General features: G+C 44.4%; 1 protein-coding gene across 5 annotated transcripts in view; it reads left to right on the top strand.

The window, feature by feature from the left end:
- Window positions 1-17,106, top strand: part of nhsl2 (NHS-like 2) — a 49,123-nt gene that overhangs the window by 30,138 nt on the left and 1,879 nt on the right. For 4 of the 5 annotated variants that reach the window (XM_027008709.2, XM_027008711.2, XM_027008713.2 and 1 more), the window contains exons 2-6: window positions 6,541-6,693; window positions 10,628-10,770; window positions 11,188-11,377; window positions 14,126-14,254; window positions 14,497-16,995. In XM_027008709.2, the coding sequence (XP_026864510.2) occupies window positions 6,541-6,693; window positions 10,628-10,770; window positions 11,188-11,377; window positions 14,126-14,254; window positions 14,497-16,995 (3,114 nt within the window). The remainder of the gene's footprint in view (window positions 1-6,540; window positions 6,694-10,627; window positions 10,771-11,187; window positions 11,378-14,125; window positions 14,255-14,496; window positions 16,996-17,106) is intronic. The other variant, XM_027008710.2, reaches the window with a different exon arrangement.

The following is a 17,106-nucleotide window of genomic DNA, read 5'->3' as shown; positions in this document are numbered from 1 at the left end:
TTAAAATAATTATTTTTCAGTGTTTGTTACAATCTGTGAACTCTTTTTCTATCACCAGTAGCAACAATGTGTCTATTTTTTCACAGTTTTCTTCTGTGTGATGCTCTTGTGTGGAGGTGCATTTAAATTTAGTATTCTCAGCTGGGTGACTAACTCTAACTGCATTACTCACTCGGGGTATGTTGACACAGGTTGTCTGGTGTCCACCAAGTGCTTCATAGAATGCAAGTGTGGCATGTAAAGTGTACACACACACACACACACACACACACACACACACATGCACAATCACAACACAACAAAGCAAAGCGGTGTATGGACTCACATCTGGAAGTATGAGAAGCGTACCTTTATGTATAGTCTTGAAGGAATGTGTGGAAGTTGTAGTTTCCCAGGGAGTCAAGTTAAAGATATACTATAAGAAGCAGAGCCAAAGGAAACCAGTGGCTGGCATGCGGTGTTGGATGGATGACCTCATAGCAGTGCCTTCCTGAAGGATTGTTCTAGTAGCTTTGTGTCAACACCAGTGAGGGAAGGAAAATCGAGCCAGTCACAACACTAAATTGCCAAGTGAACTTGTGACCTGCTTCACTGATTAACTTTTTAAATTACAAACAAGCAAATAAAAACTATTTTTCCCTTTGCATCTGCTGAGGTTCTGGTTTGCAGTTAGTCTAAGACTGGTCTGAGATTACTGGTTACAACTGGATACTAGGTAACTAGATACTGGACTGCTGGATACTAGAAATTCGTTATCATATCCTTTGTTTTTTCCACTGGATATTCCACTACTGCTTATGCTACTGACTTTTCAACAGTACTGTATATCCTTTTTACATGAACATATGGCCCATGTCATTGACTGTGGGGTTCTGACCAGTCCTATGCACTGTTGTGATAGACACTGGCAGCAGCCACAGTGACCACAGTGACCACTGCTGTACTGTCACTGTCACTGATTTACAGCACCACGTTATGGTATAGCCGAGAAGCCTATGAGTGTGATTTCACGTTTTACATGCAACTACTCCTGCAGGGAACCTTTTGTTATCCCCTCACACCCAACATCAGTGATAGAACCTGGGTTTGGGAGCTGAACCATGGTTTGGGGGCTGACAACCTGTGAGAATTCTTTGCAAACATCCTCCACTCTGTGTTTCAAAATCGATTTCCAGTATGGCTGCTGCTGAAAACAGACCCAGATTAAAGACTGCAGTCATACCCTAATATGGGTACCGGTGAATCAGGCAGTACCAAGCAGGCATAAGAAGGGAAATCACACGATTGTTCTCTTCATTTGTAGCGTGAGATCACTCCGGCTTGGAGGAATTGCGCTCCTCCCAGTTTTGCTGGAGTTGTGCTCTGCCAGATCTCCAGCAGCTTGCTGGGGTCTGCCTGGGCTGGGCCTCACTGGGCTTAGTGGCTGCACTTTAACGTGTGTGTCTGCGGGGGTATTCGGGTGGTTGTACCGCCAAATGTTCTTAAGCTGCAGTCTGTCAAATTTAGGCCTTTTTTTTTTCATTCAAATTAGTTGCTAAGTGACCATCCTTTGTCAGATGCTGCTGGGAGCTAAAATTAGTATGGAAAAGTTTACAGACTAAGGCAATCTCTGAACACTGAACAGTTAATATTACTGCCAAATTATGTGTTTATCCTCGCCAAAACTCAACAAAAACATTTCCAGTAAACCATGCCCATTTATTCACCGCAGTGAAATGAGGTCTGTGTTTTCCTTTTTGCTGAAAATGAAAGTAGCTTGGCAATACCTTTTTGTAAAGTGTTTTTCTTACACCTCTGTAATTGTACCAGGCACACGCACATCCACATAGTCTCCTCCTCTGTGTACAAGACAGGTGTGTGCGAAGTCGTCACTTCTTGTCTTTTCCCATTAGGGGAGGTGTCCCTAGAGGGGAGGACCTGTTAGAGACATGCTACTCCACCTCTCCTGTGTGTGGTCCCGGGCTTTCAGTACGATGCTGACTCATCTCTGGGGTGCGAGGGAAGCGCTCTTAAACGCTCTCTTCATACCTGCAGCCGCTTGAAGGCTCCAGGGGCTTATTTGCTTACTTTATTGTGTAGGCTGGGTTTAAGCCAGACTGGATCATCTTAGAAATGTAGTTGGTGCTCTGAGTCAACATAATGAGTAACTTCATAATAAAGGTCTGCTTCTTTTGTCTTATTGGTTATGACAATGCAAATAATATAAAACATTCCAAGACCTTAAGATAAAAACAGATATTCTTGTTCTTTTTTTTAAAAAATCATTCCATATAAGGGTTATAAATGCTTTAGCAAAACACAAGAATCAGAGTCCAAGCATGGAGGACGGAGTAGGCGGAGTGTGATGTCAGCACGGCCGGATCTGCAGGGCGAGGGGTTGCATGGCTGCAGAGTGATGGGGTCACGTGTTGGAGGATGAGGATGGCAGGGTGGCTAGTGATTAACCCCTGAATGGCCATTGCCTCAGTTTCCTCCCTGTGCCTGTCAGTCGCATCCTGTGTGCGTGTGTGAATGTGCTTATCAGACACCCTGTCACACAGACACACTTGCACTCACATTCTGTGTTTTCCTGTCACTCAGTGTCACGTCCACACAAGCCCACATGGTGGGCAGTGAGGCGGTAGGAACCCTTTAGTCAGCACTGCTGGGAGTTAAGGACACTGCAGAGCAGTGCACACACACACATACAAACACACTGCTTCACAAACACTTACTCACCCATCTGTTAGTAGCAATTACTGTAGACCTTATCATAGCAATGAAAGCTATGTATGTGTCTGAGTGATAACATGCAACAGTAATAGTTACATAGTACTGACTTGTATTTGCTTTTAAAACTGTGTGTGTGCGCGTGTGTGCTGTATGAAATGCTGTATTTGCGATGCATTTCGGTCTCTCTTCATTTCTCTGTGTCCCTCTGTCTTTTCCTCTGGGATCATATTATCTTCCCTCTTGGGGCTCAGCACTATAGGTACAGTAACCATGGAGAAGAAAACATAACAAACTGGAAAACTAACATGTCTTGTTTCCATGAATGATCTATATCCATGCAAGGATTGAATCTGGACTTTACACTGTAGCCTTACAGAAAGTCTGCCAGGCAGGAGATAAGCTGCTGCTATTTTCAAAAGTGCAAAGCAGCTAGCCTTCTTCTTCCCTCTGCGTTTTAAGAGGCTGGCTGATCTGAGTAATAAACTGATGGGCATACCAATGATCGACTGAACTGGGATAATGAGTTAGCCTGGTCTGCCTTCCTCAGGCTGTGAACTGCTCTGAATGTGCAAGATTGCTCTCATCAGTCTGCTTGTGCAAAAATTAAAGATTTAATGGTGAAAAAGTGTGAAATATGGCAGAGAGTCTTTTAAAAAAGTCTCAAGAACATCATGTACAAAGTCTGTTTATGCCAGTTCGCAAAGGTGAGGTCCTCCGGGCCACTGCAGTACCAAGCACTGCATGTAATCAGTACTGCTTTCTCTATCTGTACCATGCAAAGACACCCATCAAATGTTATTTAAGCTTCACCGCGTGGAAAGGCTCCAATCTCACACATCAGTGGAAGAGAGAAAGACAGAGAGAGACAGAGAAAAGGACGAGTTTTGGAGGTAGACAGAGAGGGTCTGAATTGGGATTCTTGTCACTACAATTACCTTCTGAGAGCAATTTCTTCTGGCAGCTCTCTCCTTGTGATCACAGCTCAGAAACAGACTTTGAAGCCTTGGCATGTGTGTGTGCTTATTTGTGTGTTTGTGTTTGTGTGAGAGAGCTTGACAGACAGCATTTTAACCTTTAAAGCATATTTTTGTTCATGCTGTGAGAGATCTTCACAAGTTATTTTCCAGAAGTTTCTAAAGAAACATTTACACTGTGTAAAGTGTGCGGAGAGATGTCACAGGGAGACTGTAACATTTAAGAGTATCCCATTTCCTAGTCCTCCCACTTCACCTTTTGGCTCTGTGCTGTGTACATCTGCTCCTGCATGTGTGTATGTGTGTTTCATAAGGAAACGTGTGCGCATGTGTGTTAAGGGAGCCAATCTCTTGCGGCCCGCCAGCTGCACATTCCATTCCCCCACGCTTATGTGATAATTTCCCAAGACTGAACATACCCTGTGCACCGTAGAGGGAGACATAGCTCAGATCAACCCTCAGGATGCATTTTGTGATGGCAACTCCAGAAAATGGGAAACAAGCCACCAATCTTAGGGCATGGATCCGTCTGAGTTGAAGGGTCATGCAACCGAAGAACAAATACACACAAGAAAATATAAATAAATGACTCTTGTCTCCTCTACCTGCTGTTGACAGCAGCCACTCGCTGAAGAGCTGCTGAGCTTTTGGAGCTCTGAAATAGTGCTGGCCATGCATCAAGCTGTGCTCACACTGTTCCCCCTTCAGGCCAAGATTTGTAGATATTCAACAGTCCGTCGCCACATTCCAAAGGTGGTAACCTGACAGCACCTTTAAACAGCTTGTATTAATAATGTTTATGTCATATATGTTGTACCATCGATTACAACTGCTTCACGTTGTTGCGAGTTCCTGTCTAAGAGGATCTTGGTTGGGCTTTTTCCTTGGGCGGAACCGTAGAGGGGAACTACTCTGCTGGGTTCAGGCTGCAGCACAAGCCTCTCCAGGGTTTGCGGATTTGGCTGCAGGCCTTCAGAATAGCCTCTCCTTCACACTGATTAGAGCCACGGTGAGGGGAGCCTTGGTACACAGGCGCTGGTCCATATTTAATGTCCTGGAGCCCCTGCTCATGCTAATTAATTAGTTGCTAATGAGGGTGAGTGTATTTAGCTAATTAAGCAGAGCATGTATGTGACTGTACATTTGGGGATTCGGATGGCATGAGAAGCCCTTGATGTGTGGGCTTGTGTCAGTGCCAGTTGCACCTAAGAGGTCGGGGTCAGGCCCTTCAGTAAGTTCTATTGATTATATTTGTGGGTAGACATGAAAATGAAAGAAAGCGAGAGCAAAACTGAAATAGAATTAAAATGCTTACAATCAGTTACAAAGAGCTGTTACTTTAGTGGGCAGAGATGACCTCACTGCTAATGTTCTGGAGTATTGAGTCAGAGGTGCTAAGGTTAAGAACACATGGCTAAGTGTAGCAGTGTTTTGGTTTTTGGTTTGTTTGACCTGACCTGGCACAGCAGGTCAAACAAGCAGGTCAGACCCTGGCACACCTGGGTGAAGGAGATGATGAAGATGGATCAGCAGGTCACCTGGGTGAGGGAGATGTTTGCAAAGTTTCATTCTAAAGAATTTTCCATAGATCCTCTGTTGCGCCTCTGTGGGGATAAGCCAGCGATTTTCATCCTTTTTTGTCCCCGCTCTCTCCTTTTCTTTCTCTCCTCTTTCTCTCTCTTCTTCTCTCTCTCTCCCTTTCTCTCTGTCCCTCTGTCCCCTTCACTTTCTCTTATTAGTTACTCTCTAATAATGAGGGAATATTGCCTCAGTGTGTAGAGATAATGTAAATTAAAGATTTTACTTCCTTGGGTTTTTTTTTTTTTTAGACTACAGGAGGTGATGTTTGATGTACTGTATAACCAAACCCTAGCCTTAACCAGCAATAGCCAGGAAAACATGCTATGAGCAACAATGCTCTGACCTGTGATCACGTATGTTCATGCTGAAGTTTCCCCTGTGGGTCTGGTAAGGCCTTCTTACATCTGGGTATCAATTGGGTGAGAACCAGTGGTTAGACACTATAGTCTTATATCATTAGAACATATCATTATAACATGTACTGATATTTCAGTGCTCTGATCGGTTGAATTTAGTTGCCACTGACTGTAACCCTCCTGTAAGTAAACATGTCGTACTGAGAAGTTTATTAGAAGTTTATGAGGCCAGAACTGCCCCTCTGGCTTTTTACATGTGATGCTGCACCACACAGCAAAAGCAGACCTGCTCTCCTACAAAAACAGACTCCAAAAAAAAAAGACCTGATCTTCAATAAAAACAGACCTGCTGTCTTACAAAAACAGCCTTGCTCTCCTACAAAAACAGACTCCAAAAAAAAAGACCTGATCTGCGATAAAAACAGACCTGCTGTCTTACAAAAACAGACTTGCTCTCCTACAAAAACAGACCTGATTTTTGACAAAAACAAACCTATCTTACAAAAGCAGACCTGATCTCCAACAAAAACAGACCTGCTCTCCTACAAACAGTCCTGCTCTCCTACAAGAACAGACCTGCTATCCTACAGAAAGGGTCTAAAGCACAAATATCAAACTGCATCTACACATTGAATTGCTTTGCGTACCCTGGAAATAAACACATCCCAGTCCTGATAAAATGAATTGCTATTTTGATAACAGTAACACAGCTCTTTGACTGCGAAGCTGACTGTCAGATCTCCCTGCCTGCCTGCCTGAACACAGCATTATATAGCCTTCGTCTCTAGATATTAGCCATGCAAATGTCATAAATTTTTATTTATGTATCTCTCCTCCCTCTCTTCCGCCCTCTCATCTCTTCCTCTTTTGCTCCCTCCCTCCCTCTCTCTCTGTCTCTCTCTCTTTCCCGCTGCCAGCCACCACCAACTTGGACTCGGAGAGCAAGCGAACGGCCCACTTCCAATCGTCATGGCAACAGCATGTGAATGTGTTCGGCTCGTGGAGTAGGCCGGAGTGCGTGCAGGAGCTGCACCAGGAGGCTCAGCTCAACCTCCAGAGCCTGCTACAAGGTAGGAGACTCCAGCCGCAGGGTGTGTGCGTGCCAGTGTGTGTGGCTGGGTGCGCACGCCTGTGACTGAGGGACTGAGGGTTCGCTGTCTTCGGTGAGCTCGATCCTTCAGCTGTTTCATCTGTTCAGATTACCATGCATGTTTTCATTTTGTATATATGTGTGCTTAGAGGTGTGTGTGTGTGTGTGTGTGTGCGCGCGAGTGTGCGTGCGTGTGTGCGTGCGTGCGTGTTTGCATGCCTGCATCTTCTGTGCCTGCGTCTTCTGTGCCAGTATGAGCATGTCAGGTTTTATTCCCATTCTGACTGTTCTTGTTTGCCTGAGCGGGAATGTGTTTACGTTTTTGTTTTCCCTGTTTTCCCTCCATCCTGCATTTTCTCTCTTCTGTCCTCTCTCTCTCTGACTCGCCCTTGCCCTTTCCCATAATCAATCATATTTATTTTCCTTTCTGAGAAATATGCAATCGTTACTCCTCTGTTCATTTAATTCATCTATACAGACACCTCCTGATGCTTGTGTGTGTGTGTGTGTGTGTGTGTGTGTGTGTGTGTGTGTGTGTGTGCGTGCACGCTCCTCTGTTACAGTACTTGATGTCCCCTGTATCATAAAGAAAGAGCAGCTGTAGATTAAACAGTGAAGTGTGGGTGGTCAGTGTGTTTGTGTGTATTTGGCTGCGTGTGATGCTGTGCAAGATACGCATACAAACAGTTCTGATCTTCATATATCCAGAGGTGTATGATGCATCGGAGCTGACCTCTGGATCCTTAACTATAGGACTGCTATTTATGGAAGGGAGAAAACTGCTCATATTAAGAGTTTTTGCCTTGTTGTAGGTAAAAGTTAAATGCATAGTTGAAATAACTGGTGTTATCACAAAGTTTCACATCAGTTTTACTCAGGAATTTTTGTTTGTTTGTTTGTTTGTTTGTTTGTTTTTAAACCTTTTTTGCTCTTATTTGTACCTCATGTTAATTCGGATTTGGTGAAGTGCAATAAATAAATAACTTCTTTCCAAATAGAGAATGAGTGAACGATTTCAGATTTTTTTTAACTTTCCAAACATTATGCTGGAAAAATTGTAGATTTCATGCTTATCTTTTAATTGTTTTTACTGAATATTAGTTTAACAATAGTAATGAACCATTCAGGTAGTAGACTTTTTAAAAAATCTTATTGTGATTCCTCTGTATTATCCAACTGTTGACCTTTGTTCGCAAACCATTAGCAGTGAACATAATACTAGTGAAAAGAAATGGTTTGCTTTCATTTGCTTTTAAATGCACTTATTGTAGTGCCCTGATGCAGCTGAACAGATGAGAGATCAAAGTGTCTTTCAACCTAGAGCTTAACTGTTAGCTTTCCAGGTGTGAGCACTAAGACCCCATTAGCTGCTGTGTTTTGAGGTAACATTTATCATGGTAAAACATGTAAGAGTGTGTGTTTGTGTGTGTGTGTGTGTGTGTGTGTGTGTGTGTGTGTGTGTGTGTGTGTGTGTGTTTGAGTTTTAGAGTTTATCTATTACTGATCAAAATGAACATTACATGATGCTGATTCATCCAGTTCAGATTGGTATCTGAGGGCCAGTGGTCTGCAGAGGTCTGCCATCACCCTACCATAGACATCCACTACTGCAACCTCTCACTAACATGTAGACCTTTTTGTTAGAATCAACTGAAGTAGAAAGCATATCTGACCAGCAGGGGGAAAAAAACAATCACTCCTCTCCGCACCGATCAGAAGTGACCTGAGGGAAAGTAGGAAAAAGAAAAGCAAAACAGAACAGACCCAGTGGACAAGAAAGAAGGCATTGTTTCTCCCTCCAGTCCCATTGCGTCTGTGGATACACAAGAAAAGGACTGACCCATATTTAATAAATGGCTGCTTTCAGGGGTGCATCTAGTTCGAAGAGATGCTTTGAGGTTATTCATGGCTGCTGTGGGACTTTGCACGCATGACTGGCTGGCTGCGCGTCTGCAGGAGCAACCCGATTGGCTGATTAGAGTGGAGATGTTTATGTCCCAGCAGGGTTTAACTGCTGAATGTCCCAAGCCAGGTTAGAGAAGGAGGGGAGGGCAGGTCCAAAATACCTTCACACACACACACACACACACACACACACACACACACACACACACACACACACACACACACACGCGCGCACACACACGCACGCACGCACGCACACTCTATTGTATCCTCTGTTAGGTTTGCTTTCACAACTTCTCCTTTAAAGTGGTTTGCAAGGTCTTCAAAGCCAGCTCTTCACTTTCACAAAGAAGCCTGTATAAATCGACTTCTGGTGAGTTCACGCTGTCTGCCCAAGCCACATGTTTTGCTTGCTGTAGAGTACAAGCACTGGAATGACTGGACATGTGCAGTTCTGAACTGTCAGCAACTTTAGTTTGAGTACCACCGAGTGGCTTCGCTATCAGTGCTAGTGAGGTCTAGGCTCCAGCAGCCTCGCTGAACACTCATTACTGATGTAAACCATGACAGGAGATTTCAGGTCCAATGGAAGAGAATGTTTAATGACAAGGGTGCTCATATCCATTAAAGGGGGATTAGGTGGGGTTCGAGGTGGAATTCGGGGCCTAAGGGCTGTGCTGCTGGATGGAGCACTTTGGTCTTGACAGACAGCTGGTAGGTAAAGCTGCCATAAAGTGAGGGCTACCATGTCTGCAGACACCTTATTACCACTGCTGCAGTGATGCTGGTATTCTTCTGAGGGCGATTAGCAGTACAGACTGCAGAACATCGGGAGCTGTGCGTGCACCGAGTAAACCGTCCACAAACAGGAGGGCTGATCAAGGTCATTATGTCTAGTAAAAGAAAAAAAAAAAGATCAACAGTCTGACTTGGAAAACCTCTTGAGACATTCTCAGATTGTCACAGTTGCTTCTTGTGTTTTAATCTAACCGTAGTAGCTTGCTTCCATTCTCCCAATAGAACGTTTAAATACATACTGTCCGTGTATAACTCATCTCCTCCTGAAGGAGGTTTGAACCTACAACACTGTGGCTGCAAACTGAGTCCTCAAACAATTACTCCAGTAACACAGATAGTGTTTAGCATGAAGGAATAACATTCTTAATAACTCATTGTGAGTACTAGGGTCAGGAGTTATTAGCCCTCTGTTGTGACTGGTGCTGTATGTGACATGTGCCTTAGTCTCTATCCTGCTCTTGTGTTGTAGCATTTACATTTTCAGCATTTGACACACACACACTGTACTCCAAAGCAATTTACATTTCTCAGTAATGTGTACTCCCTGGGAATTGAACCCATAAACTTGGTGGTGTTAGTACCTGGCTCTACCAGCTGAACTACAGAGCTAGTAGTGGACTAGGGCCTTCAGTGCTGTCTTAGTCCTGATGCAGTATGTGTATAGATGGTCCTGTTTTTTGCGGCTAGCCTGAGGCCCTTCGGTTAGAGGCTATTGTTGACTCAAGAGGCATTCCATTGTTTCCGAGCACCCACCATTGCTAGGCAACCGGACTCTGAGATTGCGGCATCCCTGTTCTGCTCAGAAGCATCAAGTTCGCTGCCTCTAAGACACACACACACAAAGAGACGCACCCAAACACATGCACACATATATACATAGACACACACAAAGAAGCTGGTGGGAGAAAAGTGGATTTTGTATATGTGTGTGGTGTGGCTGGGAGGAGTGTTTTTATGGATAAGAATGGCCACAGGGATGATTTGGGGGACTCAGATGGAATGTTTTGTCATGAGTTAAAATGGTAATCAAACTGTTTACAAGGATTGAGATGACAAGAGACTTTGTGAAAACTAGGGAATACCGCTGTACAATGTATACAGTCTTATATAATCACTTTAAGATTTGGCTGCATCTCTTTGAAGAGAAGCTCAGCCTGTGGTAATGCTAATGCTAATGCTAACCCTAGCTGAACATTCCTGTTTGTATGCAGATTTTGAGGAGCAGCTGTATGATAGCCGGGTAACTGGCCAGACCTTTCGGCACACCTCCTCTCAGAGCTCAGAGGACACTTCCACCACGCTTAGCCCATCACCTTCCTCACTCAACAACAAGAAGCCTGAGTTTGTCTTCCTGGTAATTATCATTTCACTGTGGTGTATGGCATGGAAAATGCAGAAGGTTTTGGAGTGAACCTGGGCACAACAAAGATTCCTTCCTCTCTGTATGAATGGTTTCTTTATCATTACATTCACCGTTAAGTGCTATCTTATGATTCCTTAAAATTTCCTTCCAAATTCTTTCTAATACTAGAATCAAGTACATTTATATGTGCTTTGTAAAAAATCTTTTTTTTGTGTGGCAATACCACTAGGGTTAACTAGCACTTCGAATGTTTATGAATGTCCTCTGTAATTAGTTCCTTTTAACAACTTTGTTGTTGTACCATCAAAGAAGGAATAACAATGTAATTAATGAAGGGTTTCACTTGCATCATGAACAATAATGAATAAACCTTCTTAAGCTAGACCACGTGTTCCCCTGTTTCTCTAGCCAGCAAATAAGCAGGTGTGTGAAGATGACGCAACTTCAGTAGGCATTCGGGCTCAGGATACAGCACTTTGTGGCTCAGAGCGCCCCCTCCTGGGCTGGAACTCCTCCCTGGGACCTCCTGTTGCTGAGAAACCTCGCTGGCACCTGGGTCGACACACCCCAGCCCATCTTGTACCAATCAATGTCACAGGTAACAGACTCTGAATATGTCCTCCTCCTGTTCTTCACTGCTCAAGAGTGTATGCAGCTTTTTCTGGTATCATTTCTCTGAGGCATGGTTTGCTTTGGCCAAGATTTTTTTTAAATAAAGTTGTAGATGTTATTTCCCACGGACAGTTGTAAAGATGTCTAGTGCCTTTTCCCAAATGTTCTTCAGCTGGATAAAACTTCAGCACTGATGGTGCACTGCTGATACCCTCATTACAAGGACCATTAAAGGATCAAGATAGTTAAGAATGGGAAATTCAAACTTTTGTTTAAATTGAACAATAGTTTGTGAAAGTGTCTGCTTGAAATTGTGTATTTGGGGGTTTCTGGTAACATTTGAAATACACAAATACTTTTGGTCCAGTAGTAGGTCCAGTAGTACATCTACCCTGCACATTTTAAAGTTCCTCCTAGTCTAAAAAACAAATTTTAACTTCATGATGGCTTGTTAATTAGCTGATATATAATGTTAGTACAAGTAGAATTTTCAGGCCAAAGCTACATCAGGGTCAGTACTGAGAAACTTTGGAATACACAATGCTTGCCTACAACTCTCATGCTGATATTGGCACTGATAATGTTTTCCTGTGTCAGTCTGAATTAGCAAACTGTTGTACCATGCTGTAGGCTCTAAATCATATTTGATTTTCAAGTTAAAATAAATTAGGGTTTAGTTGCCCTCATAACTCTTGCATGCCTGAAGTGAGAGCAAATCAGGGTCAGACGTTTCAGGATATCCTGCAACAGATCAGTTCTTCCTCACATTGTTTTCTTGTTACATTTGGTACACGCGTTCTCATGTTTAACCTTGAATTGCACAGCCTGGGTGACGTAACTCACAGAACATGCCGGATCTCCTCCTCATTCCCACTCATATGGGCACTGCAACAGTTCTTACCCCTTCAGCACCTCCTGCCTCTCTCAAGGTGTCACCATGTTCATGTATCACATCCTCTGTGGTCTCAGCACTTCCACTCTTCTTCTCTTCCCCAGTCTTGCTCTCTCTGAGCTCTCCAGTTCTTGTCCCTTCCCTTGTTCTCTTCTATCTCTACTCTTCTGTAGTTTTCTGTCTCTCTAACTCTGCCGCTCTCTCTGTCTTTCTGTCTCTGTATATCTCTGTCCTGCCTCTCCTGCCCTGCTCTAGTCTCCTTACGAATTTCCCTGGCTTCTCCTAGCCCTGTTCCTCCCTGCTTGTTCCTCTCTTGATCTCTCTTGTTCCCTGAACCTCTAGGTTCAGTGCAGTAGCGTAGGTCAGGTCTCAGTTAACGCAATTCTCAGGCAGCCTGGGGTCTAATTCCCAAAGAGGTGCCATTCTGCTCCCCGCCCGTTGAAGATAATGAACAGGTAGCTGTTGCCATGGCAACACGTAGCTCTTCCTCCTTAGCTTGGTGAAGAGGAATGGAACAAGCTGCGTAGAGAGAGAGAGAGGGGAGGAGAGAGACACGTGCAGACAGTGATGAGAGGATGTTTGAATGTGAGGGAAAAAGAGGGAAAGCCTTTGTTTTCACCTCCTCTTTTCTTGTCCTTTTCCTGAATGAAATCAGCACAGATATTGGGAAGTAATGAGGTTTCCTTAGGCGTTTTCTGGGAAAGTGTTCTCTTAGAAAGCTGAGAGAGTGCATTTGTGTAATGTATTTAGCTTGAGCAAGATTTAATTATCACATTATGTTCAATTCACTATATCATTGTGACACTAGTGAACAGGGTAAAGCACTCCTCCTGGTACTACCACCTGTTAACCTATTTAGTTTAGTCCAGTTTATTCTTCAAACCACTGCAAAATGTACTAACATTTTTTTCTAAAGAGTAATAATATTTAAGTATCAAGAGTGACTTGATTCTATTTACTGCACATTTACTGACTAATCCTGTCTCTAGCTCTTGGATGGATGGGGGGTACCTGATGGTTTAGTTTAGAATGAGAAAAGTACTTTTGAGTCAGGCAGGTGCATGTTAGTTGTGTGACCAAAGGAAAATTATGCGTAAAATGTGTACATTAGTTATCTCCATTATTTCAGCATGGATGTTAGGCCTTTTCTCAGCACCGCTTATTATGCCACTGTGCACTCTCTAGTGTTTGTTTCATTTTGTAAAAACCGAGCAAACATCACCATAGTCACCAGTAATCCTTCATTTCACGCTGGCCATTACTTCGTAGTACATATACAACACATTGGCCTGTGAGCCAATAAGATCTGTTGCACATGCACCAGATATTTTCAGATGTAATTTCCAGAAACAACATACCTAGAATATACAACGTCTAGACTAAAAATATAGGCTAAAATATAGGATCCAAGCACATCTTAACCCTAGTATTATTCTTGAACAGGAGATGGCCAACTCTAGTCCTGGAGAGCTAAAGTCCAGTAGACTGTTGATATACCTGCCCCAACAGAAATTAAGACTAATCTCATCTAATCTCATCACTTAATTACCAGGATGAGTACATTTGTTAAAGCAAGGAAATTAAAAAAACAACAAAAAAAAAACTACTGGACTCTGGTTGTGCAGGGCAGGAGTCAGACAGTCCTGTTCCAGACTCTTTAAAGGGGTTCATCTTAGAGATCTTTAGTGGTAATTCACTTTTGACTACAAGGTTCAGTCTAAGATAGTTTGTGTCTGAGGAACGATCTCTTAGATTTTTAGCATTTTATTTTCCACACTAAGATATTTTTCTACAACGGTCTGTCACTCAGACTGAGAAGTGGTATCTCATGTCTTGCCTCAGGCCAGAGCTTTGATAAGCACGCCAGCGAACTCCAGGCCCCCTTTAGAACTGACACGGCGGTCAACCCAAAGACCGTCCGCCGCCCGAGGAGTGTGATCGCAGGCCCCGATGTCACGCTGCACTGCCAAGGTGATGAACAGGAAGTTAGAAAACGTTCTGTCAGGGACTGAGCGAGAGGATGTAACCAGGAAAAGTCATTTGGGTCTTGATGTGTCTTTCCTTTTTTACTTTGAATCTTTTCTTTTGGCACCATTGGAAAAATATATGCAACGACAGCCTTTCTTAAGTACATAAAAAGTGCATGCCCTTTATTATAATAAATACGCTCCTGTTTACTCTATTTTGAGATCTGTTTTTGTCTCTCCTCTCAGGTGACAGCAAGATTCTTGCTGTTGATTTGATACAAGGTGCCTGTTCTCCTGACTCCTCCCAGCCCAGATCTTTGGAGCCTACCACACAGAACACAGGCGAGCAGCGCATACCCTTACGGAAGACCCAGAGTAACTTGGAGCACAGTGTCCCCCCCTCTCCAAAGACCCCCACAGGCATGATGGATCATGCCACTCTTATGTGCCCTAGCCCTTCCTGGAATGGCCCAAAGGGCTCTACCTTCTCTCCTTCCTGGAATGAATCCTACAACTATGCTTTGGCCCCAAGTCCTGTTGCCAAGCCACCTTTGTCCAAACCTGGGATGTTAGCACCAGCTGCTGGAGGAGGTGGTCTTACATGTCCATCCCAGACCAGCTCCGGTCTGTCCATGAGCTCTGGGTCACACTCCAGCTCGTTCACTTCCATCTCAGAACCTTCTGGACACAGGCCATTTGCAGCCACACATGGCAATGCTTTTACAGGAAAGAGGAATGAGACTGAAGGTGCAGTGGGCAGTCCAAGTGCAAGCAATAGCTTCAACAAGAGTGAGCGAGAGAAGAGGTCAGCACGTGCCAATGCTTTCAAATTCCGTGAGCGCTCTCTTTCAACGCCAACAGATTCTGGATCACTCTGCTCGACAGACAACATGTGTGGTCCTGGTGAGACAGTGCCTATGGTTCGTGAAGGTGAGAGCTATGCCCTACTCTACCCGAGCAACAGCTCTGAGGACAGCACTAGCACTGACAATGTCTCTGGCACTACAGGCTCAGACTTCTTTCCAGAAGGTCGTCTGAGGTCTCGGTCACGTAGCATCTCACTGAAGAAGCCCAAAAAGAAGCCACCACCACCAGTACGCAGTGTCTCCCTGATGAAGAACTTGTCTGAGGCTGGCAGGATGACCTGCCATCATGGTGAAGGGCACCTAAGAGACGGCAGGCCCAAGAGCCTCTTCATTCCTCGAGAACACAATCTCCAAGATTCATTTTGCTCTGATTTCCTCATGGCTTCCAAACCAGAGGAGGAGACCCACAGCAGCCTCGAGACAGCCTCTGATACCTCTCAGCCCCCTGATAGGGAACCAGACTTAGCCTTCCCTCCTCATTGGCAGCTCAATGAGTGGAAGTCCAACAATGATCCTTACCGCTCATTGTCAGGTTCCAGCACTGCCACAGGTACTACAGTGATAGAGTGCATTAAGGTGCATGGAAGCTCAGAGTCACTGAATTCACCATCAACCTCTCGAGCCACTTCTCCTTCCCAGCTCTCTGTTGAAGCTGAAACTAAGGTCTCTCCATTCAAGCCTCCATGTCTCATGTCCCCATCCAGTGGCTACTCCAGTCAATCTGAAACACCCACCCCAACTATTGCAAACTCAGTTATTACTGGACCCACTGTAGCAGGGTGCAAGATGCGCCCAAAAATTCCAGAGAGAAAGTCATCACTTCCAGCCACCTCCCCAAAGGACAAATCTCGATCTCGCCTGTCTTTTGAGCTACCTGTGAATTTACAAATAGACCTGTCATCTGTCAAACCCAAGACTAAAGCAGGCAGGAGGCACTCTGACACATCTACAACCAGCAAACCAGGAAAACTCAGTCCCAGTCAGTCATCGCAGCCTATGGTTACAACAACAGACCTGCGGAACATCAGACTCCGCTCAGTGAGCCGGTCAGAACTCGAGGATAATGCTGATGGCTCCTCGGACATCATAGAGGAGGAACAAGGGCGTGACCTCAGTCCTCCTATCACCCCCTCGAGCTCTAAACCACCCAAGCCACCAGTTGCAGTAAAGCCACCACTGCCTAAGAGACCCATGAACCTGATGCTAAAGTCTCCCTCATCTTCACCTCATGCCCAGGAGTCTCCACCACCCTCTCCCGTAGATCGACCCATGCCAATAGGGAACATCTACATGGTGGTAAGAAAGCCCAAACCTAAGAAGCCACCTCAGTCACCAGTCAGTCCATGTGCAGTCATCGCTCAAGAGCAACTGCCCAGCTATCCACCCCCTTTACCTGAATTTGACCTAGAACATGGGATCCCAATTGAGGAAGAGTTTATCTTTCCCAGCAGCCCAGAGAAAGAGGACAAAAGCAAGACTTTTGCTAGTCAAGTTACCATCTCCTGTCTTGCTGAATTGGACAAAAAGAAGCCCAAGGTTCCCCCACCAGTGCCAAAAAAACCAAACATCCTTCTCTTACCTTCACCTACTGGCCAAGCCAATGGCACTTCAGAGAAGCAGACTCTTGTACTTGACAGTGGTTCTCAGTCACCCATAGGGCCACCTCCATCTGAAGTAGAAGAATCTTCCTGTAAAGAAGAGGGCCAAGAAATGCCTAATGACCAGCAGATCCAAGAGAGTGATGAGAGTAATGTACCTCTTCTTGATCTAGGAGACCTGGACACTCTTGGAAGTCTGGAAAATCATGATGTGATAGAGGACATTAAGGATACACTTCAAGATGTTGATTTAAATGCCCTCACTACAGAAGCAGTAACAGGTATGTCATTTAAAGCTTTCTCCTAACGTTCCATTTAATTTTACCTACGTTATACTCTGTTTTTCCCGTCATTATATGAAGGAGCTGATGAAACTTCTACATTGTCACGCT

This window comes from Electrophorus electricus, chromosome 19, assembly GCF_013358815.1.
Source record: "Electrophorus electricus isolate fEleEle1 chromosome 19, fEleEle1.pri, whole genome shotgun sequence".
In the NCBI taxonomy this organism is placed as follows: domain Eukaryota; kingdom Metazoa; phylum Chordata; class Actinopteri; order Gymnotiformes; family Gymnotidae; genus Electrophorus; species Electrophorus electricus.
The sequence above is the reverse complement of the archived record's forward strand: the minus strand, read 5'-3'. Positions and strand labels throughout refer to the sequence as shown.